General features: G+C 32.0%; 1 protein-coding gene, 2 long non-coding RNA genes and 1 pseudogene across 6 annotated transcripts; 2 read left to right on the forward strand and 2 right to left on the reverse strand.

Moving 5' to 3' along the window:
* Positions 1-3,861: 3,861 nt before the first annotated feature.
* LOC146922614 (molybdate transporter 1 pseudogene) lies at positions 3,862-8,964 on the reverse strand (annotated as a pseudogene). Its single transcript, XR_015012528.1, has 11 exons — positions 8,656-8,964; positions 8,497-8,553; positions 8,345-8,397; positions 8,209-8,232; positions 7,742-8,073; positions 7,068-7,235; positions 6,779-6,807; positions 6,548-6,662; positions 6,220-6,361; positions 4,797-5,486; positions 3,862-4,662 (listed from the first exon to the last, which is right to left on the reverse strand). The product of XR_015012528.1 is annotated as a molybdate transporter 1 pseudogene (transcript).
* A 978-nt stretch (positions 8,965-9,942) lies between these two features.
* Positions 9,943-13,053, forward strand: LOC146922615 (uncharacterized). Of its 3 annotated transcripts, none has more exons than XR_015012529.1 (5): positions 10,069-10,205; positions 10,592-10,715; positions 11,052-11,120; positions 12,340-12,491; positions 12,725-13,053. It is a non-coding gene; the product is annotated as an uncharacterized LOC146922615 (long non-coding RNA). The 3 variants fall into 3 exon arrangements; XR_015012531.1 differs by having other exon boundaries at positions 12,751-13,053; XR_015012532.1 differs by lacking the exon at positions 10,592-10,715 and having other exon boundaries at positions 9,943-10,205.
* A 5,392-nt stretch (positions 13,054-18,445) lies between these two features.
* Positions 18,446-20,530, reverse strand: LOC146922616 (putative glucan 1,3-beta-glucosidase A). The gene is made up of 4 exons (XM_085711574.1): positions 20,307-20,530; positions 19,646-19,801; positions 19,193-19,545; positions 18,446-18,949 (listed from the first exon to the last, which is right to left on the reverse strand). Exons 1-4 carry the CDS (start codon positions 20,528-20,530, stop codon positions 18,768-18,770), a joined length of 915 nt encoding a protein of 304 aa, XP_085567700.1. The 3' UTR covers positions 18,446-18,767.
* A 3,691-nt stretch (positions 20,531-24,221) lies between these two features.
* Positions 24,222-25,270, forward strand: LOC146922617 (uncharacterized). Its single transcript, XR_015012533.1, has 2 exons — positions 24,222-24,430; positions 25,012-25,270. It is a non-coding gene; the product is annotated as an uncharacterized LOC146922617 (long non-coding RNA).
* Positions 25,271-25,813: the final 543 nt, after the last annotated feature.

The following is a 25,813-nucleotide window of genomic DNA, read 5'->3' on the forward strand; positions in this document are numbered from 1 at the left end:
GACCATTAATGTCATAAAGTTGTAAAATGTCGGTCTAAGTTGAGAAGTCTCATAAGATGTTGAAATAATTTTCGCTGCGAAGTTTTAGATATTACATTGTTGGATTTTGAAGGATAAATTATTATTTATCCCATTTATGATTTTTAAGAAGTGTAGCATTCCGTTTAAGTTGTTAAACTCTGATTTTTATTAAGAAATTTTTATGTTGGGAAAACGGGGTGTTACAATTGGTATCAGAGCAGGTCGGTCCGTCCGGCCAAGTAGATGAGTCGTTGTGTCGTGTGACGGTTGAATATTGTCGTTGTGTTTTCTAATTAATGGTTATGTTTTATTATGTGATCATGTTTGACTGACTAACCTTAATGTGGTTTTTGTGTAATGTTTGAAGTTACTATTTTGTTATCAATTGTTTAAGATATTTAAGTAATAATTAAATTCATTTTTCTCTTGTGCTTTGAATTTCGAGGATGAAATTCTTTTAAGCGGGTAGAGTTGTAACGCCCATTTCGATTATTTAATTATTTTAAATGAGTTTTAAGATATATTTATATGATTGACGTGATTTATATGAGATTTTAGATTATATTTATATTAATGATGTGGTTTATGGGATTTATATGAATTATGTGATTTTAGAGGATTTTATGAGATGTTGTGACTTATTTTATTATTTAATAAAATAAGATTTGAAAATAAAATAAATATTGAGTTGTGGGGCTGTTTTGTGAATTTAGAAAGTTTGGTGTAGAAATATATTTGTTATTTTGTGTAGAAATATATATGTTATCTGGTGTAGAAATATATTTGTTATTTTGCGTCGAAATATATATGTTATCTGGTGTAGAAATATATTTGTTATTTTGTGTAGAAATATATATGTTATCTGGTATAGAAATATATTTGTTATTTTGTGTAGAAATATATATGTTATCTGGTGTAGAAATATATTTGTTATTTGATGTAGAGATATATTTGTTATTTGGTGATAAAAATATATATATATATATATATATATATATATATATATATATTGATGAAATATGTTATTATGTGTTATTTGGTGTATTAATATTATTTAGTGGAAGAATATATTTAGTGGAAGAATATATTTAGTGAGAGAATATATTTAGGTGAATTTTTGGAAATGAGATTATATATATATATATATATATATATATATATATATATATATATTGATGAAATATGTTATTATGTGTTATTTGGTGTATTAATATTATTTAGTGGAAGAATATATTTAGTGGAAGAATATATTTAGTGAGAGAATATATTTAGGTGAATTTTTGGAAATGAGATTATTAGTAATGAGATATTGTTATATATGCACTTTATGTATTGTTTACGATGTTTATGATGATGTGATTCATTCTTTAATGTTGATATGATATATAAGAATTGTTTATATGCTACATATGTTGTTGTTTTGCCGTTGTTGACCATTAATGTCATAAAGTTGTAAAATGTCGGTCTAAGTTGAGAAGTCTCATAAGATGTTGAAATAATTTCCGCTGCGAAGTTTTAGATATTACATTGTTGGATATTGAAGGATAAATTATTATTTATTCAATTTATGATTTTTAAGAAGTGTAGCATTCCGTTTAAGTTGTTAAACTCTGATTTTTATTAAGAAATTTTTATGTTGGGAAAACGGGGTGTTACATGTGGCGCGATACTATGGCGCGACTCCATGATGAAGGGTTAAAATACACCTTGGACGATAACGTAGTGTCACAAGTAGGTGCTGCATTTGTTCAAGGAAGAAGGGAAAAACATATATACAGTGTGTTAGAAGACCCATCACCAATAATTAAATCCCATTTTCATTCACTGTTTAAGTTTGTCAAAACCGGCAATCTTAACTATATTAGTTTGTTCATTCAATGATAGCATTTCTCTCCAAAAAAAAAATGGAAGCATGATTTCCTGTTAATCGAAAACTAGCCTCCAATTCAATTTATTTAAAGAATTTTTTTATTTTAACAAAATCATGAAATTGATTTTCTATCAGAAATTCATATGAAATTGCTTATATTTATTCAATCATGGATTCATGGCCATACCACCAATCGATCAAACTCATCAAGACTCAAGCATTAAAATCATTTTTCCTTTTAGGATAATGATTTACCAACTACTATATCCAATTCATTCAAAACGATAATATTTTGGAAGTATTTTAATTATTCAGCTATGGAGTATTTTAATTTTGTAGACAAGATAATAAGGAGGATCATGTTTCCATTTTGGGTTTTGTAATCATTAAAAACAATAATAGTGTGTGATTGAAAGAAAGGATACACAATAAATAAAAATGTGGCACTATAATTAGCCTTTGATCAAATAAAATAAATGGTTGTGATTTGGTGTCAACGAATCCGTTGACACCTGGTGTCAACGGATCCTGACTCTATATGAGTCAGGATCCGTTGATATCAGGTGTCAACGGATTCGTTGACACCAAATTTCATCCATTAAATTGGTTTAATCCAGAGGCCTATTAATTATTCATTTAAAAGTGCACGGTGACATCAAATTTATTTTCTACACCTTAGTAATTAAGTTTTTTTTTGCTCATCCTTTCTCTCGCCCTCTTGCCATATACCATTATTCACTTAAAATGGTTTCTTGATTAGTACCAAAAGAAATCGTTTCTTCTCCGAGATCTCAAATTCTACACAGCCAATTCCTTATTCACTTCAACCAAATATTATAAATGTTGATTCTTGTATGCACTGATCATTGGTTACTTTCTCAATTTATGTCAAAGGGTTTTTGAATGATTTCCAACAATTCAAATTGATTCATGCACTCAATTTACACACCTATGATTTGCGATCAATTTCAAAAAATTTACAGAAATTAGGTTTTAACAAAAGGGGGATATGTTGCATAAAGTTTGTGATCCATATGGGAGGAATTAACCAATGGGGAATCAAGGTGAGGAAATGATACAGATGAATGGATTTGGAGGAGAAAACCAAATTTTCATTCTCTTTCAAATTGGGTTTTACTAATTTTGTGAAAAAAAAACAATAATTTGAGTTTCAATAATGGAAAAAAATAAAATAAAAGTATAGAATGGAAAAGGATTCGCTAATTAATGTGAGTAATAATTTGAGTTTCGATAATGGGAAAAAAAAAGTATAGAATGGAAAAGGTTTAAAAAAGTTGAAGTTATTTTTTATAATATTTAAATTTAATAAATTAAATTAAATGTTAAGGTATATAATTTTTAAAGAAAAAACTAGTTACAAACCCGTGCTTCGCACGGGGTGTATTGCTTTTTTTTTGGATAATTTTGTTGGCAAACACATATTTGTTAATGCGCTTAAAAGTAAACTGATTCGAAATTGGAAGACACCAATGACTGCAATCAGAGTAAACAGGGTTAGCTCTTTGTTGAGGAGTCAAATCACCAATATAAACTGAAGGGTGTGCATCTTTTCTAATAGATATTTTTTTACCTCAATAAGAGATATCTTACTAAGTCCTGACCCAAAAAAAAAAACATATCTTCCTAAGTTTAAAAATATTTGTATATATTTTTTAGTTTATATCATGTGATTCGTGTCTAGTGAAATAAAGTTATTGGGCCAAAGTAACATTCATTCAACAACAAAAAGATTATCGTAAAAACTTCCTTCAACTGAATGAAATTCTTTGTACTATTATTGAGTATAAACATTAGGTATGCGATAGCATACATAAGTTACATGGAGCAAGTTACTACTGCTAAATATATGGTCTACATTTTTTATAGTTACAGTATACAGGAGTCCTAGAAGTAGAACCTTAGCAAGTCCTCACATGACAAGGAAAAACCAAATTCAAGAAAAACAAAACTCAAACCTCACAGAAAATCAACATATTATGAAAGCCATACATACTAACTCATTTGCACTGACAATTTTTACACATAATAAATTCTCTTTCTTCAAATTTAGTTTGGACTTTTCTTGTTCCAAATGGTAGAAAATGGTTTATCATTACTCCAATTCCTTAGCTTAAGTAACACATAAACAATCGTTCCAACCAAAAATCCAAGAGCAGCACTTGATCCAACCAATGAAACAGCAGTACAAATAAGTGCCACAAAATAATCTTTACTATTCATATCCCTAGCACACATAGCTAATTCAATACCAGCAAACAAAAGCAACACACCTAAAATCCCAACAGGAAATTGTTGTAAAATGTGTGCCTAAGATGTTCCTAAAACCTGCAATCCCAATACCAGTTTTGCAAAACCAAGTTGGCACAGCACCAAACCAAGAACCAACTAAATTCATTAGTCCAACTGTCACTGAAATTGATGTAACTGAAAATTCCCTTTCAGGGAAAAGATCTGTTGACAATTTACAAACAACTATCACTGAGTTCAACATTGACAATGGAAGTTGTGGAATTGCACCTTTAATAAAACCTTTTATCCAATTTTGTTTAGTGAATTTCATTACTTCTATTGAAGATGGTCCAACTTTAATTTCATGTACAACTCCACTTCTTATATACATTTCTCATCCCTATCCTTGGACTGAATAATGTCAGCTTTATAAAATTCCATTTTATACAATTCCATTGTGTCTAAATCCATCAAAATGATCGACATCTGCTTGCGCCTTGTGAATTCAAAAACAATGTGTCCTAGTAGATTATGGAATTGAACAAATAAATAGTCCGATTTAGGAAGAAAAAACAAACACAGTCTGCTAGCATGATCCAGTACCCAAGATATATGATAAAATGAAGCATAAACAATTGAAAATAAAAAGACTCACAAGAGGATTTGTAGCTTGAAGAACTTGATCTGTAATCTCAACCTCCCACTCAAAAACAGAAGAGGACACACCGTGGTTCTTCTCAGAAGATTGATGAAGCGGGTAGAATTCAGTTAATTTCTCATTGTGGTTGGTAAGACATCCTTCCATAGGCACAACCTCATCGGTAAAATCAACTTGAACAACATCCATAGATTTGTCCTATTCGGCCAATTTGAATAAAAAACACACACTTCATAAAACATAATATACTTCAATATCTAAATATAACTAAACCAATACAATAAGACAGCCACCTAAGTTACTGAAGTTTGACAGGCACTGATGACACTCACCGTATGTCACAATGACAACTAAGGGAATACAATATGATAGTCACCTTAGATGATATTGACAACATTACACATGAGTTACATATTGAAGGCTTTGACAGCTCCACATATATTCACATGAATTCAAAAAAAATTAACAACCTTATGTGCCATATAAAAAGAAATCTCTTCTGGTCATATAAACAACACATATATTCACCCTATGTATGAAGCTTAAAAAAATTCCCCTTTTAGTGAAGAAATCTCTTTTTACACAGAGTCGGCAAATTTAACAGATACTTAGTTTAGCAGTAATCTCGGATCCTTTCAGCTGTACACTTTCATTACCACCAAATACACTATCAACGTGATAGTTCCCCTGCAAAAGTATAACCCATAAACTGGCATTTAAAACCACAAACTAATATAAATTTTTATGTCTAACTTAAATTAAAGAAATAAAGAATGTACAAAAAAGAGAAAGCGTCAAAATCACATAATACAAAGCAATTTTAGATGCAATCACAAAGTAAATGTTCTGTGAATATCGTTAGTCTAGTAACTTTCAGGTTTCATTTAGATTAGACTGTAAAAAAACTGATTTATAATTTTAAATTTGTTTGGTTATTATAGTACAATGACATTTGAAGTATAATTGTTCGGATACATTTGACAAGTTACCGCGTTCAACTTATCAAAATTAAATCTAGTCTTACATGCAGGGGCATTCTAGAAAACCATTAGGCTTTATCTCAAAGTCAATTTTCTTCACCACATGAGCTACATCCTACAACTGTGTTTACTTCCATTAGAATTCATTCTTAAAAGAAATCAATCATGAAAATTTTAACCAAGCAACAATAGAAGCGGTAGGGCTTGTCATCAAAGCATAGCACAAATGATTTATCTCAACACATGAAAGAGTTTGGGAAGGAGGTCCAGGGTTCAAACTCTTAATACTAACATAATAACAACCAACATTTGCTTATTAAAAAGAAGGAGACTGCACCAACTTTAAATAATGAAAATTTCATTTTAAGTAGCTACTAAAGGATACAAAAATATTAAGACAAACTGATGTAGCAATTAAAGATAACCAACAGATACAATACCATCATATAAATATAAAATAACCGTCCTCTAAGTCGGTTACGTGCAAGCATTCAATCACCGGCGACGAAACCCTCTCCGATTTTTGTTTCACAATACAAAATGCATCGCAAATAATTCCAAATCCTTGTTCAATCACCGGACCTACAAATTCACCCTAAATCCGTCACCATCGATTAAAAAAGAAAAACAAACAACCACAATTGATTAAAAACAAACAACCCAAAATGAATACAACAAATCTTCTTTCAGAGTATAAAGATTAAAGAGTACTACTATTACTATCAACATAAATTAGAAGAAACCTATATGTAAAGCTCAGATACATACCTTTGAACTTCTTCCAGCTTGCAAAGTGTAAGGGACAGAGGGGAAGTGAAGTTGCCCCCAATTTTCTTTGGGACCAGATCCTGGAGAACCTCCCTAGAAAATGGATGTTTAGCTACTGTGAAACACATGCTCTTATGTCAGTGTTAGGTGTAAGCAAATAGCTATAATTTGAGACAACACAATAGGAATAAATAAATCAACAAAACATTTCAGACAATTCTGCTAACATACCAGCTTAAATGAGTCAGAGAGAGACTCCACTGATCTTAAAAAATTGTAGAGTTGATCTTAGTCATCACTCTTATCGTGAAAGAATATGATAAGCTATAATTGGGAAAATAAGGATCCAGTCCTTGGTCTTAGTAATAAATCATTCCATACCCAAAAGAAAGCAAATAACAACTCCAAACATAAACATATCAATGAGTCTAAAATTTACTTCCAAAAGGGGTATCTGAGATTAAAGCGACAAATGCATATCAAGCATGTAAGTAAAACAAAAGATGATTCTAAGATTTACCCATGTAATGCTCTAATTTTCTGTACACCATCTGATAAAGCAGGAATTTTGGTCTCACTTCCCATAGTGTACCGCAATTTCGACTTGTCTGCAATTATCTCCACAGTTTGTCCTACAAATCATTCTAATCCCTAATCCACATTTGTAAAATTACCCAAGCAAAAGTTCCTGCAAACAAACACATGAATCAATATAAATTGAATTCAAATTTCAAAAATATTAATTGGCTAAACCATAAGGAATCTAGAAAAGGTCCTTGACATCATAAGCAATCTCTCAAACCAGAATCAACCAGAAGCAATATCTCAGGATCAAACCTTCAAATAATAAGAACACACCATAAAACATGCAACCAAAATGGATCGAAAAGGAAATCAAGAAAACACCAATTCTCCCAATTGATCAAAAAATAAATCAACTTGAAGATCAATAAAGGCTAAAATGCTACAAATGGGGTTTGGCACAAATGCAGCCAAAGTTTATCATTTAAGCATTCACATATGGTTAACCCCAATTTTTGCAAAAGTGCTTCCTTTTTCCTTTTTTTATTCTAACAATTAACAAAAAGGGCAATGTCACAAAAATCAAAGTCACTAACAATAATATCTTGAATAACAAAAATATAATCAAATATATAAAAAAAAAATGAGTAAAGTGAAAGTGAAGAATCATACCAAAAGCCCAATAAGGCATAGCAGCTGGTTTTCCAATCAAAGTAATACACTGATCAACCACATTCAAAGGACTTCTTGATCCAGAGAAGAAGTAAAAATAAAAAACACCACCAAAATTCACGGCAGTACCATACCTTCAAAACAGTATATGCATATTCTTGGCAAACTTCAACTTCTACACAAACTCTTTCTTCTCTTGCATCAAATTTCAGTTTCAGCATATCTTCTTAAGCACAAAGCTAGCCTAACATTTCAATCTACAATCCTTGAGTTCCTTAATCTTCAACTCAAACAACCAAACCGTAGCCTTAATCCTCTTTCTGTTCTTGTTTCTGTTTTACCAAATTAAACCATATTCAGTTTCAATCCAAACTGAATATGAATACAATTGAAGCAAGAAGAATTCTACTTAATACAAATTGAGAATTTTTATTTCAAGATGGAGCTCTGAAGAACAGAACAATTACCAGCTTTGAACAATGCATTCCCTTCTTCACAATCTCAATACACCTTCAAATCACCATGAATAAACACAAGAACAAAAACATAGACTGAATTTTATAATCAATGTTTTTTGTCAAGACCAAATAATGAATCACATACCTGGATTTTTGGTTTATGTTCCCTCTTTAACAAATAGTGTTGAAACCATTCTCCTGCATTTATCCAATAATATGCATTTAGCCACTTTTAACTACCACATATGTAACAATTGAGCTCGGTTTTAGCAAAAAAGGAGAAGAAATTTGACTTACCTTTGCTTAATCCACTTTCAATTGAATGAATACAATAGCTAATCCATAACAAAAACCCTTTTTGAAGATATGCAAGCAATGAACAGACAAAACCCTAAGAAATTCTGAAAAAGTAAAAATTGAATAATCAAAAACGAAAATTGAATAATCCCAACTCACCTTGATTCTCTGTAACTTCTGTTGATAGATTTGAGAAGAAAATGATACATGCAAAGCTTCAATTACTCAACAATGGAGGTTTTGTGAGTTATGGGTGAGAGGGAGTATGCAAGTTGAGGAAGAAGAAGGAGGATCTGTTTTTCTTCTTCTTTCTCTCGTCCCCCCTTCTTTCTCCCGTACCTGTTTCCTCTTCTTCTCCTCTCCCTCGACCTCCCTTCTTTTCCCGTTCTTCTCACCTCTTCTTCTCTGTCCCGTTCCCTTCTTTTCCCGTTCTTCTCTGCCCGTTCTGTTTTCTTTTTTTTTTCTTTTCTTCATCAACAAAAAAACACATATATATAGGTAGGCAGCTCCAATTAATTGATTTACCATAATACCCCCCTCAAGGGCAAAATGGTAAAACGCACGGACTATTATTTTCATATTTAGTTTAGTAGATAATTTAAGTATTCTATATGTAATCAAGTCAGTTCATGAATCAAACGAGTCAAACTATGTATAATTCAAGTTTGACTCGTTTAATTAACGAACTTAATTTTTAGTTCATGTTCGGCTCATTTGGTTCATGAACCAAGTTCAACAAATCAATTCTCAAATCAAGTTTTGAACTATTTTTGAATTGACTCGGTTCATTATCAGCCTTACTGCAGCATGAACATGAGAGGGACCACTACAAGAATTCCCAATATTACTAACCAATTCAAAATTGCATTACTGAGGGATTTAGGCCCCCAGTAATTACTGGCGGAATAAACCTTCAGTAACATTAAAAAAACCCTCAATAACGTTACTGACGGATAAATCCGCCAGTAATATCAATAAAGAACCTACGATGTATTACTGGCGGAAATATTCCGCCAATAATGTAAAGCCACATGCCTTTGCGTTACTGAGGGATATAAGTCCGACAGTAATAGTATAACGGATTAAATATTCCGCTAGTAATGCAATAGATCCGCCAATAATGTGCCTTCGCGTTACTGAGGGATATAAATCCGACAGTAATAGTATAACAGATTAAATATTCCGCCAGTAATGCAACATATCCGCCAGTAATATTGTTTCATTCGAATCCGTCGGTAATGCACATATCCTGCCAGTAATATTCCGCGTTCTTATTTTCATTCCCCCGCTTACCCAAATTTTCATTCCTCCCTTTCTCACTTTCCCAAAACTCTCAATTCTCCATCTCATTTTCAAATCCCCTCTTTCTACTGCAAAACCTAACCCCCAAAACTCTCAAATCTCCATCTCACCATTGCTCACTCAGAATCACAAAACAATACACTCAATCGGTGCTCACTCATGAGATTCACAACAAAACCTAGCATGAATCTAACAATCGGTGCTCACTCATTCACTCAATCTCAGAATCACAAAACCTAACCCCAACAATTGGTGCTCACTCAATCTTAGAATCACAAAACCTAACCCCAACAATCGGTGCTCAAACGGAAACTCAACTCAATCAATCGGAACTCAACTCACTCAATCAGAACTCAATCTCAGAATCGGAACTCAGCTCACTCACTCACTCGATCGGTACTCAAAAGGTGCTCACTCACTCTTTGTTCTCCACAAAATCTTCTCGTTAATTTCTGTTTTTATTTTTTAAAGAATTTTTAGTTTTTTTTGTTGATTTCAGTGATTATTATTGTTAATATGCTGAGAAATTCATTAAGAAATTCTATTCTTGTTTTTTATTTCATTCTTCTCACTGTATTTATTTCAATGTGATTTTGTATGGACATTGAATTTGAATACAACAAAATCAAATAATTTTAATATTTTAATATTTTGTATGGACATTGATTTTGTATGGTAGAATTGAATGTAATGACATGTGTTTGTATTGAACACTGACTCGTGTCGATAACGAAATAGCCTTTGATCAGAAATGTCGGTGCTGTAGCGATAATCAATTTGTTTGTTCTGTCAGTTTTCAATTGAAAGATGGTGAATCGGAGAGTTCATACATACATATTGGGCTAATAAGAGGGGTTGCTATGCTTAAAATGGGAGTTGGTTCACACTCAGCTGATATGGGGTTAGGTTATTACTATGTAAGTTTGTAGGACTTCCAATTGGCTTCATAGTAATAGGCTAGACTAACTTTGAAATCCCTCTGCTAACAACATCTTTCTGCAATGTAAAATAAAAGTGAGAATGAGGGTCTCCTCACACCCCATTTACAAGAAAAGAAACGAACGAGTCTACCTTATTTGGCATGATGAGTTTTAGGTTTCACCAAAGTTACAAAGTTGGAATCTCTCTCTACAGGAATGCTTTTGCATTACCATTATTTGCTTAAAAATATTAACATTCTGTCCAAGCATACTAACAAAAGAGTGATGACAAGAAAATTAGCCATATGTAATGGATATCTTGTTTGTTTTCAGGTTGCTGCAGAGTTGGAGCAGCGTAAAGAAAATTTCAAAAAAGAGATGGATTTTGTTGTTGCTAATGTGGTAAGCTTATCAACAAGATATACTGTCAATGAAAAAAGTTCGATAACATTTCTTGGTTACCTCTTTTCAGGGTCAGGATTCAAATTGTTATTAATCATTAGGATGATGAAAATATCTGAAAATCTCTGATTTTCTGATAAGACACAAGATAATAGTTTTAACAAGAGTATATAGATTTTCATATGAATTCATGTTTACTACATGAACATTTGTGGTACTGCCGCAAATGATGCTTATTGTGTTAAATCAAAGCAGGAAACAAGCTAGGGACTGACCAGTTCAAGTTCTTAGCAATTCGGATCTGTTTAATAATTAGATATTAGTCATTTACCTTGATAAGCTAGGGACTGACCACCTTCATGATTTTCCGTCTTCCTTCCAAAATTAAGTTGATAAATAGAACTTGATGTACACATTTAGAGCTTATACTAACTCATACATTCTTTTAAGAATGAGCATAACTTGTGAGAAGTTGTTATAATAAGCATTTTATTCACAGTAGCAATTGCTAACAGACTTGGTTCCTTAAATGCTGACATGCATAATGTGGCAAGGTTCTTAGTTGGAAAAGATTAATTATGGCAGCTCTATCTATTAATGGCATTGTAACAGGTTTTGTAACAGGTTTTGTACTAGTTTGGTTTCCTGCTCCCACTGTTTCTCTTAAACCTCCTCCTGCAATTAGTGCTGGACTTATTAGAACAAAAGGTTCTTAATTTTACTGTAGTTTGTGTGTTGCCTGCGGTTTGGGTGGCTTTATTTTTTTCAAGGCCCCTTTCATTTTGTCAACTTGTAGCATTGTTTCCATTAGGAGGTTTGTTCACGTTAGATTCAAATAAGTTTTTGAAGATTCATGACTGTGATTGTCATAATGAAATTTCACTACCTTATCACCAAAGCTAAAAGAAAATTTCATATTTTTAACATTAATTAAGACACCCGCGGGTTGTTAGAAAGTGCTTAATAATTCCCTAAGTAATGCTAGCGGTTAAGTGTACTATATGTTTGTGTGAAATTGTTACTGAACCGAATTAGAAATTAATTAATTGGTTACAATCTTATAGTTAGTTGATCCTTGTTTAACTACAATCTAAAGTGTACATAGGGAAGGCATACAAGACAGGTCCTGTTTTAACCAAAACAGCTTCTTCCTAAATAATATCTTTAATAGTAGCCTGAAATAACAGTCCATCACTCTTCCTTCGTTCCGATGCCACAGACTCGGCAGCCCGATGGACAACCGCAGTTAGACCCGCTTGCTGATCCTCATCTTCCGGACTTCAATTATACACTTCGAGACATCTTTGATCCTAATGTGAAGAGTTTGGTTGATCGACATGGCCGATATGTCATTAGCACCTGATCTAATAAGTAAGTGTTTCTAAAATTGGAGTATGTTTATGAGTTAATCAGTTGTTTTGAGAATGTTGTTTTTGATATGTTTTAGATATTTCCCTTCTCCTTGTTAGTTTCACATATGAGTTAAGTATATACAGTAAGAGTTTCGTAAATTTCTGAATTCATTTCATCCCACCGGAGTTTCTGAATACATAAGTAAGAGTGTGTTTGTGAACAATTGTTTATGTCTGCAAAATTGTCTTCAGGTTGATTTTACGTTTGCTATCTATAGATGGACAAAGGAGAGCCACCACCACCACCCCCGCTACCAAAGCCATATAGAAGAGGACCTAAACTCACAATCCATCATTCATCCTTTGTTCCGATGCCACCGGAGGAAATACGAGCAGCAAATTATCAGGAGGGAGACTAGGAACAAATTTGTTTGAATATTATGATCATTAGCTTATTATGTTAGTTTTATAGATTGTATGAATATTATTTAAATATTTATGATTTTTTACGAAAACTATTTAAGGATTGTACAAATATTATGATATATTGATTAATTAATTTGTGTCTTATTAAATTAAAATTTTATTTCTTTTATTTATTTATGTTGAATTAATTTTATTTCTTTAATTAGAATTAAAAAGTAGGAAGGATCACAAAAAAAAAGGTCCATTACATTACTGGCAGAATTTTTCGTCACTAATGCAAATCTGTATAAACATTACTGGCGGAATTTTCCCTCAGTAATGGGGAGGTAGTTTTGACAAAGCATTACTGAGGGATTATTCCGCCAGTAATTACTGACGGATTGCAATCCGTCAGTAATTACTGGCGGAATAATCCCTCAGTAATGCTTTGTCAAAACTACCTCTCCATTACTGAGGGAAAATTCCGCCAGTAACATTACTGACGCTCATATTACTGAGGGACTCATATCCGCCAGTAATACATATTACTGAGGGATTTTTGGCATTACTGAGGGATTATTTCCGCCAGTAAAAACAAGAATTCTTGTAGTGGACGAAGCTTCTTTTGAGAAATTTGTTTGTTCTGAACTTTTATGAGAAAAAAAAAACGTGACATGCAAAAGCAAAGAGGGAGAGTGATGATGGGAAGATGAAGAGGGAGAAGGTTTGTTGGATGATTGAGAGTTGAGAATTCTTGAACGAATGAATCAATGGATCATTTTGTTTTGGGAATTTCCATTATATATTTTTTTTATTTCATGAGAAATGGTTGGTTTTTTATTTTTACATTTTTTCATATTAATTTAAAATAGTTGAATTTTGAATAAAATATTAATAATGGAGGTAAAGTTGTGGGACCTAAAAAGAGTATTTTGAAGTTGGACCTTAGAGTGAAAATTGAATAAGTTGTTTTTAGATGATGTGGTTTTGTGGGACCCACAAAATAACTACTCCCTCCGTTTCAAAATGAGTGTCGCTTTCAGTTTCCAATGCAATAATAACTTTTTCTTTTCAATTGTACCCTCCAATTAATACTCTACACACTACTTTCAAAGTATTACTTTTAAAACTAACCAATAGTTAATAAGGATAATTTGGTAAAATAACCATTCTCTTTCTCTTAATCATTGCATTTCTTAATATGTGTGTAAACACCTAAAACAACACTCATTTTGAAACGGATGGAGTATTATTTGAGTTCACTATTAGAAATGCCACCAGTTTTTTTTTTGGTTGCAATTCATAGTTTGGTACTTTAGATGGGGAAATACTTCCATGACATAGTTTTGGTGCCATTGGAGAAATCCTGGCCATTGATGTGTATGGATATGTGTGATGTGTGTGTGGTGGAGATGCAAGCTATGTCACCAATGACACCAAAGTGCTACTCCTTTAGATGCGAGTTTCACGTGAAGTTGTATGATCCAGATGACTTTCATTCTATGAACGTGGGTGTTAAAACTAAGTGTTGAAAAAAAAGTATTAAAACTAAGCTTTTGTTAACATCCCCTCTTTTTCACTTTTTAGAGGGATCAACAACTTGTTTATCCATGCAGACCTTCCTCTGATTATCCGTATTTGTGCATTAGCCCCTGATCAACTACATTAGAAAGACCATACCAACTTACCAACCCCTATAATAAGTACTAAAATAAAAATATCACAAAGATGGTCAAACTCAAAATTCCACACGGAAAAAGTACATCAACTTGCAGTTCCAAGTTAACACACATGCAAGCAATGCAACAAGGTGTATGGATTTGTATAATTGAATTGCGTTTTCAAGTTGAAGACTTCCATTGCAGGGTACAAGTACAACTGTCTAAGCATTTTATCCCCCACTTATCTCCATTTGAATTATTAATAGTCCCTATAGATAGAAGTAGAACTTTTTTTTGAAAAGGCTAAAATAGATAGAAGTAGAACTTACGGCTCCGTATTTCTCTTCCAATTATTTATCTATTTAAATATTAATTAATAGTTATATATTTAATTTTTATAATCAACACGTGACCAATTAGTGTGCATACCCGTTCAGAGCAAGGGGAAAATAGATTTTAAAGTAAAATTTAACATAAAAAACTTTTTGGTTTATATCCTACTTTAAGGTTTTATATATTTAAAATTGTGTTAAATTTAAAATAAGATTTTGACAGCATATTATACACAAAAAATAACACAAAAATAAGAGGATTTATAAACTTCGTCCTACATCTAGATAAATTTAATAGTAACAATAACAAAAGCTTCCTTCAAAAAAAAAAAAAATAACAAAAGCTTAAAATACCCTTAGAAAAAACAACAATCTAGAAGATGCAATAATCCGATCCCTTCAAAACAAAATACAATGCACGATGTAAAATATTTTTTATTTGATGGTTGTCGAGGTTTGAACCCCGAACCTTTATACATTGTTTCTATCAACTAAACTAAGCTCGCGAGAACTTACCGTGTAAAATATGATTATACATTTAACGATTTGTTGAAACATACATTATAGAAATTCAAAAAAAAATTATTAAACTGCATTTTTCGAAAGAAAATTTGTTAAACTACATTGTCACTATATTCTAGTCAAACGTTTTTTAAACTTTCGTCCACTTTTTTTTCTTTCGAAGCGAACACTCGCCATTTTGTGTTGGATATACCTTGTGGAAGAAATTCTTCACTCCATTTATTTAAACCCAGTGCAATATAAATTTTATTTGCTGAAGAAGTTACAAAGAAAATCAGGCCACACGTAAGTAATATAAATTTCTAAACTAAATTGAAACAAAGAACATAAAAAAGAGCCATGTAAGATCGATCCAATAAAAATATTGTTAGAACGTAACATGATATATAAGATAATCGTATGTTTTCAATTCCATCTTCACAGAGAATTTAATTTCACAAATTTATTATCTGTGGACAAAAACAAAAACATTTGGGAACTATAAGCATGTGAGAAATTACATGTTTTAGTACCATTCATACTAACTTCAAAAGGTAGAGTCCACTATGTTGAAAGAGACAATATAAACTTTGACTCTTCTATCATTGTTGCATAATGAAGCACACTGTAATGGTTCTTAAAATTGATAATGGAATAAAATGATAATTGTGAATTGATTGTGAAATAAAAGGTAAAATTGATAGATTAGAACTCAATTAAAATTGATGTTCTTGGTACATAGAAACATTAAAGAAAAGATAGAAGAAGATTAAGTCTAAGACTTAACCATTACTCTACTAGAGAGTACCAAAGGGAGAGAGGAGAGACTTTCATCAATATTCTTCCTTCCTTTCTTGTTAACCATTGCTCCCTTTTATAGAAGATTAAGAGAATATTTTCTTATTAGAATTATCCCTTAATTGTTGGATCAAGTGACACATGTCCCTTTTCTCTAACCAATTGTTGATTCCACTTTAATGACTTGGCTTTGCTTATATTTGGATCATAACACACACTATTGACATTCTAATTTATATGTGATATTTAACATGATAAACTAAAATAGGTCACAAACAAAAAAACTAAAATAGGTCACAAACAAAAAGGAGGTAAAAGACTAGATTATTGATAAAACTCAGATACCACACAATTCACTATGAAGCCTCAATGATCAATAAATTTGATTCGCGTTTCCTCCACAATGATAAAAACTCCTATCATCAAGATTTTATATATATATATATATATATATATATATATATATATATATATATATATATATATATATATATATATATATATATAACTTTCTCACTATTCAACCTCATATTGATTTACCGGTGGCTGTATCTTCTCTTTGGCATAAGGATGTACATCTCAAGCTGGTGTTGTTTGCCTAGCGATTGTTCCGGGATAGATTGCCTACAAAGGATAATCTCCTTCGGCGAGTTGTTATTGACCATGACTCCAGAACGTGTGTGGCAGGGTGTGATTCTGTCATTGTAATTTTTTTGGGTGTGTTTGACACTATATGGATTGGCATCTCAACGCTCATTCCTTTTTATGTGCCTGATCATTTTTTTAAGTTCAGCTTTGGTGGTGTTATCGAAAAGAGGCGGCGTTCAGTTTTACAGGTTATTTGGTTTGTAACTGTGTGGGAAATCTGGAAGAAAAGAAACAACGGGTTATTCAAAGGCAAAGAATGCTCCATTTTTCATGTGGTTGATAAGATTAAGTCACTCACATTTATGTGGTTGAAGGCGAAATACGCTATTCTTCCCTTCAATTTTGGTAGCTTAGTTCGTTCACCATGGTGGGCATAAGCTAATAGTTTCTTTCCTTTTATTGTTGTTTTTCTTGTTTTGTTCCCTATGTAAATATTGTTCAGACTTTGTTGTTCTATCCTTGGTATACCTTGTGCTAGGAAGGACACTTTTGATTTGGTAATATATTTCATTTTAGCCTCTTAAAAAAAAGATAATTTATCTTAATTTAAGATTATTAAAAAAATAAAAACTATATTAAAAAAGCATATTTCTCCGGATACCAATATAAATTTACAAATTTATTTGAAATTTGCATAATAGATATCCACAAAGATATTTGAAAGATGGATTTTTTTTTCTCCGTCTTTCAAAAGAAAATGAGGCACCCTTTATAAGAGAGATAATAGAAAAATATAAGAGTTTAGTTGGGCGCATTTTTAAATTATTTTTAAACATTTGGATTCCACCAATATCCTCTTTGTATATAACTCTCATCAAGTCTTCGATTTTCATTTTATGACTCAATATTGTTGAGGGAGATGTGATATTGGCGAGGCACACCTACCATTTATGGTTAGAAAATTGGTAGATTAAGGCCAACATTTGCGATTTATTAGCCAAATATCACCATTTTTATATATGGTTGGGACCAAAACTAGAAAAAAAGTGTCATACATGAGAATAAAAATGTTCAATTTTAAAAAAGAGAACTATTTATGTGAGCATGATAAAATATGAGGACCAAAATACAATTAATTTTGATATAAGAGCAACAATGCCTTGACTGAATCAATACGAGTATTAAAACATGAAAATCGCACATTCTTATCCCGATTTTACGGGTCTAACTATATATTGTTAGTTTGTTAATTCAAGTTAGAATAAGTGATTAGTGACTTAGTCAAGTTTGTTTGGTTAAGATCACATAATAATCAAGTTAGTTTTGTTTGTTATGAAGTTAGTTACGTTTTTGCAAGATTTTAGCAATAGGTTGTTAGGGTTTGAGAGATGACTTGTTTCTCAAGCAACTCAACAACACCTTGTATATAAGCACTTGTATTGTGTGATTCAACCTTAATGAAATCAAAATTTCATAACTCTAATTCTCCTCATTCTCTATTCTTCTTATTATCTCAACTCCAATAAATCAAAACCCTAGAAAATCTTATAGCTTGTTGAACAAGCATTGTGAGTTGCGCTAACATATATATTGTTGTTCTTTATTAAATAATTGTTCTTACACCATATTAAACAATCACAGTGATGAGAGAATTAGAGATCCAATTGCTGAGAATAAAGGAGAGGATATTTCTTCTCAAGGATAGTTCACCGCTTTTATAACTGAATCAGATGTTACAATAGGTGAAGCTATGGTTGAGCTATAGAGTTGTTATAGCCTTCTATAAATTATGTTGTTTTTACTCTTTGATAATAATTCAACATTGTATCAATTGCCAGTAAATTCATCTATCTATGGCTCCAGGCACAGTTACACTCATTTCAATTGTGCTTTTATTTTCTCCTCATTACAAAAGTCCATAAAATTAGCATATTCACCCATAAATTACAGGTATCAACACCACCGAGACAAACTAGCTTTATTTTTGGGTCTAATTAAAGAGCCATCTTTCTAAAGCTTGATGTAACCATTATTAATCATCCACTCAAGACTCCAATGTAGGTTTGCATTCTTAAAAGCCCAGTAAGACCAACCAAATGTTGCTTGACCAAAAACATCTATTTGTGCTTTCCCAAATCTTTGGAAGTCCTCTTTTGTTGCATCTTTGACTCGCCAATCAGAAACCCATTCACCTTGAATTCAACATTTATTCATTTCAAAATTGCTTGCAATTAAAATAACTATTTTAAATGAATATTTTAAAATGTCCTCGTGAGCTTAGCTCAGTTGGTATGGACAATGCATAAAAATATGCAAGGTCCGGCGCCGGAGTTCAAACCCCGGCCACCACAAAAAAAAAATTAATATTTTAAAATGATGACTGAAATCAAACTACATTCATATGGAGAATTATAATGAAATTTTTTAAAACATACCAACGAAAGTAAGAGGACCATTCGATGTTGTAATAAAATTCAACTCCGATGAACGATTGTTGTAAATAAAATCAATGTTCTGTTGAGCAGACATGTTTTCAAACAAATCATTGAAGATGTTGTAGTAGTGAACATCAATTACAGACCTCATAAGGCCATTGGCAAGAGGAAAGAGTTCCTTGGGTTCTGAGATTCCTAGCCTATTTGACATCACCACATAGGTAGTGGTGGAGTGTTTACGCACCACGTCGTAACCAGCCTTGTAGTACTTGTTTAAGGTGTCTAGGGTTACACCAGGAGAGAGGGGTTCATTTAATAGTTCAACTGCATATAGACTAGGGTTTTTGGTATACCTGCGACACGAAATATATGACAAATGTGGCAAATCATCAATTTGAAACATATAATGTGTGAATTATTATGAAACAATGTACAAATACTATATGTATTAACCTTGCTGTTAGGAAGCTTATAACATCAACTGTTTGCTGAATATTTTCATCTGATTGTCCCCATTCTTGTGATCCATCTCTTGAAGAGCTATGTTGAAAGCCATTTTGAGAACCAGGTGCAGCATGAAGATCAATAATGATTTTCAATCCATATTTTCTGCATATAAATTTTTATAAGGATACCACTTGTTACAATGTTATGTTAACTTGCAAAGTTCATCATTAATCAAGATATTTGTAAAGTTGAGAATGCCAAAAAAGACCTAATCAACAATATTACTAAGTGCATGTTTAGCTTTATGGTGAATTTGTAAAAATCATGGTAAACCACCGTGATTTTGTGAAACTACTTTAGCTTTTAAAAAATAATAACATGATTCATCACAACAAGGTAAATAAGTTAATATCCTTAACCAACGAAATCAAACCATTGGTTTTAGAATTTAGCTAAAGCAGAATAAAATTACGAAAATTTCTCAGCAATGTCTTCAAATTGCTGACATTTTTAAAAAAATAAAAAAATATTCATCAGAAGTTACAACTCGATCGTAGTTTACTCATAAAAAATCTCGATCCAAACCATCGATTGAGCAATTTGAAGGAGTTATTGAGGAATTACTTAAAATTAATATAAAAGAATTATAGTTGGTTAATGACCTTACTTGGCCCATGAGAAGGCATTGTCTAGTGCGTGTAAGGAACCTCCGACGTAGGGCAATGGTGGAGTTGGATCAGTAGCGATCCACCAACCCACTGGAATTCTAACTGCATTTAATCCATTCCTAGCTATGAACTTGAAATCATCTTCAACTATAAAACTGCTCCAATGTTCCTTAATAAGCAAATACCAATAATTAAGCACAAGGCACCTTGCTAGTTGCCACATATCGCAAATTTTATAAACTTGAAAATAATCATAAAAAGAAAAGTAAAATAAAATAAAATAAAATAAAATAAAAATAAATTCATGCTAGTGAGTTTCATTTGTACCAGTGACAAAATTTATCATTTGACAAAAATTAAACTATTCAAGTATATAAATTATCCAGCAACGTACATCATCATGCGTAACAATTATTAAAGATAATAGTTGCCTTTTTTTTTTTTATGTAAATAATCTATGGTAGCAGTACACATACAAAAGCATCAACTCCTAACAACATGCAATAAAAAGAAAATAGTTAAAACCACATACTCCACACCAGATCGGGGAGAGACACGAGAAGATCACCACTTGGTAGAGCGACTCGAGAGACGCGCAAAAAACTGCCTCCCAAAGCTACTTGGTCTCGCACAAACACACCCACTAGACTCTATTGTTAGTTTAGTTGCTAATTCAAGTTTACTTAGTGATATAATCACACTTAGTGGTTAATCACATTATTGTTTTTTAGATTGTTTTGAATTAGTTACAAGTTTATTAGAGAATAGCTTATTTGATTAGGGTTTGTTACATAGCTTGTGTTTCAAGCAACCTAACTATTTCTAGTATATAAGCTACCTCTTTGTACATTTGTTCATATATCAATAATACAATTTCACATTCTATATTCTCATCATCTATTCTCTCTTCTCATTCTCTCTAATCCACAAAACAGAAAAACCCTAGAACATTGCTTGAGTTTCAAGCTTCTAGCTGCGCTAACATCTATTGGCTCTAGCAAGGACAGAAATTATATAATTCACTTTCCACTCGTAGTTGGAACGAGAATGGTCAGAGTGTGTGTCTAAAAACAATTCCACAAGGTAAACTTCATCCTATCTACTAGCAAGAAAACCTTAGAGCTTAGAGAACACTTATAAAGAGATTTACATTTATTATCCTTCAGGAGACGACTACATTTGTCTCTTTAAATTTCCTGAATGGGTGATTTGATACATGTTTCCAGTTTTGGCTTGTGTCCAAAGGCTTAAACATCAAATTAGTCTATATTTATCACTCTTTCGTCCATTTAGTCTATAATTATTATTTTTTTTTATAAATAGTCAATAAATTTGTCAATTTAATTCTTTGCTAATAAGATGTTATGAACAAAATTCTTTAAATTTTTTTTAATAAAGTCCGTAAATTATATAAAATACCTCAATTTGATTCTTTGCCATTAAGAGGTTATTTATGTCTTCTATCATAAAACTTTTTTTTTAAGAGATTCTATCATAAAACTATAAACTATGTCCATTGATATCAATAAAAAAATCTGTTATTTTTTCCCGTTGCTAAAGTATTAACTTTTGATCTTGACTAAAAAGAAAGTATTAACTTTTGATAGTTTATATGTTTATATTTCGATTATAATGATAAAAACATTTAAATTCACTTTATTTACCCGTGCTTCTAATTGATATGTACCATATAATAAGTTGTTGTTAAAGTATAATGTTCATATTAATGTAGAGTGGTGCAACCAGTCACGGTCTATCAATTATCTGCCTAAATTCGTAAACAGATGACATGATCGTGTTACAACAAATTTCTATAATTAGGGATATGGAAGCAACAATTTTGAATATTTTGATGAAATAATTAAAGATGTATTAGGTATGTCGATATTTGTCTGTGTGTGAACGTCCTCGGAGAATATTTTCTTTTGATACACACTACGTAGAACCAACATTTGAGCTGCTAAAATATCATCTCTTATGACGAGCAATCTATTGTATACGAAGAGCATAAGTTTATTGAAGATGTTATCAACAAGCCAATCTATTGTATACCCGTGCAATCTTTAGCCGATAAACATGTTTGATTAATGTCAAAAATGACTACGGAGTAACAAAATGTATACGATAGCCCTCCCCTCTATCATGTCCCCTCGGTCTCGTCCTCGAGGTACACGCATTAAATGCTGAGAAGACAAGCGACCAACTTCTTGACGAGGAAATATGTTGATCGCATCACCCAAGAATCAGTTGGGCGAGCACTTATTTCTAAGCTTATCTCGAGTACTTCTAGAATAAACAGGAGTACCTCGTAGATGAGCTAACAAATTTACGAGCGCCGCTGCTCCCTGCAGACCCAAAACTCTTTGCTCAAACAGCTTCTCATGAGCACGGAAAACTTGTATGAAGTTGAAGGTCGCCATCTTTAAGAAGTGTTCAACGAGCAGCACCCTCAGTTCAGATACTGGCTTTGTCCTTGAATCATCACTCTTAATCAAGAGCAATGACTTGGGAGGCTACTGTTCTGAACTGAGCAAAACACTTTAAAGCCCATATTTATAGGCCTAATCCAATAAGATCAAAATCCCGCATTTGGGTCACCTACTCGCAACACACCCCTCCCCGCGAGGGGTTGCTCGTAGCATGTCAGGTCAAACCTGAATGATAATGTCTCCTCCCACATTCCCGCGAAGCTCGCTCGGCGGTGACGATTCCCACAAATTCGTAACTGTAGAGCCCCACATGTGCCTTACAATGGCTCCTACGCCTCCACACTATATAAAGGAGACTCTCAGCAGTCCCCAAGGTTAAATTCTTTTCTACCCTCCTAACCCCCCTCTTCTAAACTCAATATTGACTTGAGTGTCAAAGTGTTTGCAGGTACACACACCCCGTCGATCCAGCCAAAGGCAACCGCTTACAACCACCGTCTAGCACCGTGTCGGCATTCGCCTTTTTATCAGATACGATCAAGTATATATTGAACTTTCTTAGATATTTATGTATTGTGAATTGTCACTTAACTAGTTAACTTAATTTCAATTGAAAGGGATCTAATAAGGTTTGACTTATGTGGGCTTATAAATATTTAATACGGTGTGAACCTTTAATTTATAGAGACTAAATAGTATCGATGGTTAACCCGAATTTGGATTATAAATGAGGATGCATGATCTCAGGTCACACATTTTTTCTAGTAGTCTACATCATCAAACATAATCATATAGAATGGATAAAAGTGGTTCTCTCAAGGGAATGTGTTGATCTATAGAAGGGCAAACCACAATACTATTCGTTTATAATGAATTCAAGAAGCTTTCGATTGATTCTAGGGTTTAATAATTAAATTATATTTGGTTCTAACATCTCCCATGGTAAGAGACATGTATCGGTATAACTTGACAACCGTGGTGGGTGCCTTGATTTAAGATCAATTTGCCAAAACAAGTATTTCCTCATATATAGTGATGTCATTGTGTAAAACGTACGTCACCTTACAAAACTAGAAGACGTTGGCAATAGCATCATACGTGCATCCTCGAATATCATATTTTAAGACCAACGCAGTGATTGGTACATATTATTTTTTTTTTTTGAAGAATGGTACATATTATTATTGTATCTTTGATTCTTTGACGAAAAAATATTTATCCCGGAGAATCAAACATTACATTAAATTAAAGTTTTACAACGACTACATTATTGGAAACACTTGTTTGGATGATTACCCAGGGGGAGCTGCTTTCAATTTAAAAATGTTTTCAACAACAATGTTACCATCGCATTTCACATAAAATTAACATTGGAACGTCAAATTAGGTGGCTATGTATGACTAAGACAATAAGGTAGTGTAATTGTAACGTAGCAACAAGTAATCACTCAATGATATAAATAACTACTAATGGTGAGATAATTTGGATACACACAAGCTTATTTTGAGAACCTTTAGTTTCACATTTCTACGCCATTTTTTTGTTGCGGAGGAAGACGACCAGTACTACCACCCACCAATGAACAAATAAGGATACAGAATCAGCACTTGAAAAAGCAAGTAGACCACAAGAAAGAACGTGAAGCATTGATGGCCCAAAATCGGAAACTTAAACAACAACCGCAAACTCACCCGTGAGTCGACTTTTAGTCCTCAAAAAGTTTTCTATACTCACTTTTGATCCCTACTTTAAAGTAAACTCATGTAGAATTCATATTTTTAAATAATATTTTGCAGAAAAATTTATAATATTATAAGAATCTCTCCAAAAAAAGATTAGAATTTTTTAACAAAACATAAATTAAATATGAATTTTTATATTTTTTGCATTTAAAAATTCATATTTAATTCATGTTTTGTTAAAAAAATTATTATTTTTTAGGAGATATTTTACAATAATCTATACATTTTTGCAAAATATCTAAATAGTAAATTATATTATGTTCCTCTAACAATAAGAAGTAATAGGGAATATCATTCTATCAAAAAAATAAAATAAATAGGGAATAAAATAACAATCCTTTTCTTTTTTTGACAAAAGGGAATAACAATCCTATGACTTACTTATTATGTGAAATTATATCTTGATGCTTTAATTTATATGGTCTACCTATCTATTTTTCTGCTTTAATTATATATTTATTTATATATAATATACTGTTCTTACTTTTTTTTTTTTTGAATGAACTATTGATGACCTGATATCATAATAAAGAGTAGTGAAGAAGAAAGTTGGAAAGCGAGTCTATTAGCTGGGAATGTGAACATTGAGGTCTATGAAGATGATAATTGAGATATTTGATTAAGAAGCAAAATTGTTATTTCTCTTTTTTGTGTGATATTGTTGTAATATTGGCTAGACTTGAGGTGGTGGCTTTTGTTTGTTTATGTGATAGAGGGCAATGTGTTTTACAAAGACGTGCATTTGTATTTTATTTTTAAATTGATAATAAGAGGATTTTGATTTGTTATTATCTGAGAATAAGAAAAATCATGGAAAAGAGTTTCATCAGTAAATCTAAATATAATATTATCAACTTAAATATATTTGAACAATAAGAATATAGTTTTAGATGATTTTCTTTTTTTTTAACAAGCCAAAGTGCAATTATATTACCACACCGATAACAGTTCCCAAGCACAAGGTGTGCCTAGGATGCCACTACAAATATACAAAAGGGAACAATGTGGAGAAAAAAACCACAGTGGTTAGCCAATGCCCAGACAAGCCAAAGGACTTGACCACCACCTATGAGTACCAAAAACAAATATGGTCTTTTAGTTTTAGATGATTTTTTAAATAAGGTTGTGTCAACTTTCATATTTCAAAACCATTTTCTTCATAAGGAAGTTTTACCCTATACCCAACTTAATACTTTCACCCCTATAAATATTAAAAAAATCCAATTTTATCCTTTTTACTATTTAACCTTATACACATTAATTTTTCACCCCACTTTGAACAATTCCCAATTTAACATGAGTTCACTGCCACATAATATTCTTTCATGTATGTG

This window comes from Medicago sativa, chromosome 5 (assembly GCF_051527215.1).
Source record: "Medicago sativa cultivar Bolivia chromosome 5, Bolivia_mono, whole genome shotgun sequence".
NCBI classification, from domain to species: domain Eukaryota; kingdom Viridiplantae; phylum Streptophyta; class Magnoliopsida; order Fabales; family Fabaceae; genus Medicago; species Medicago sativa.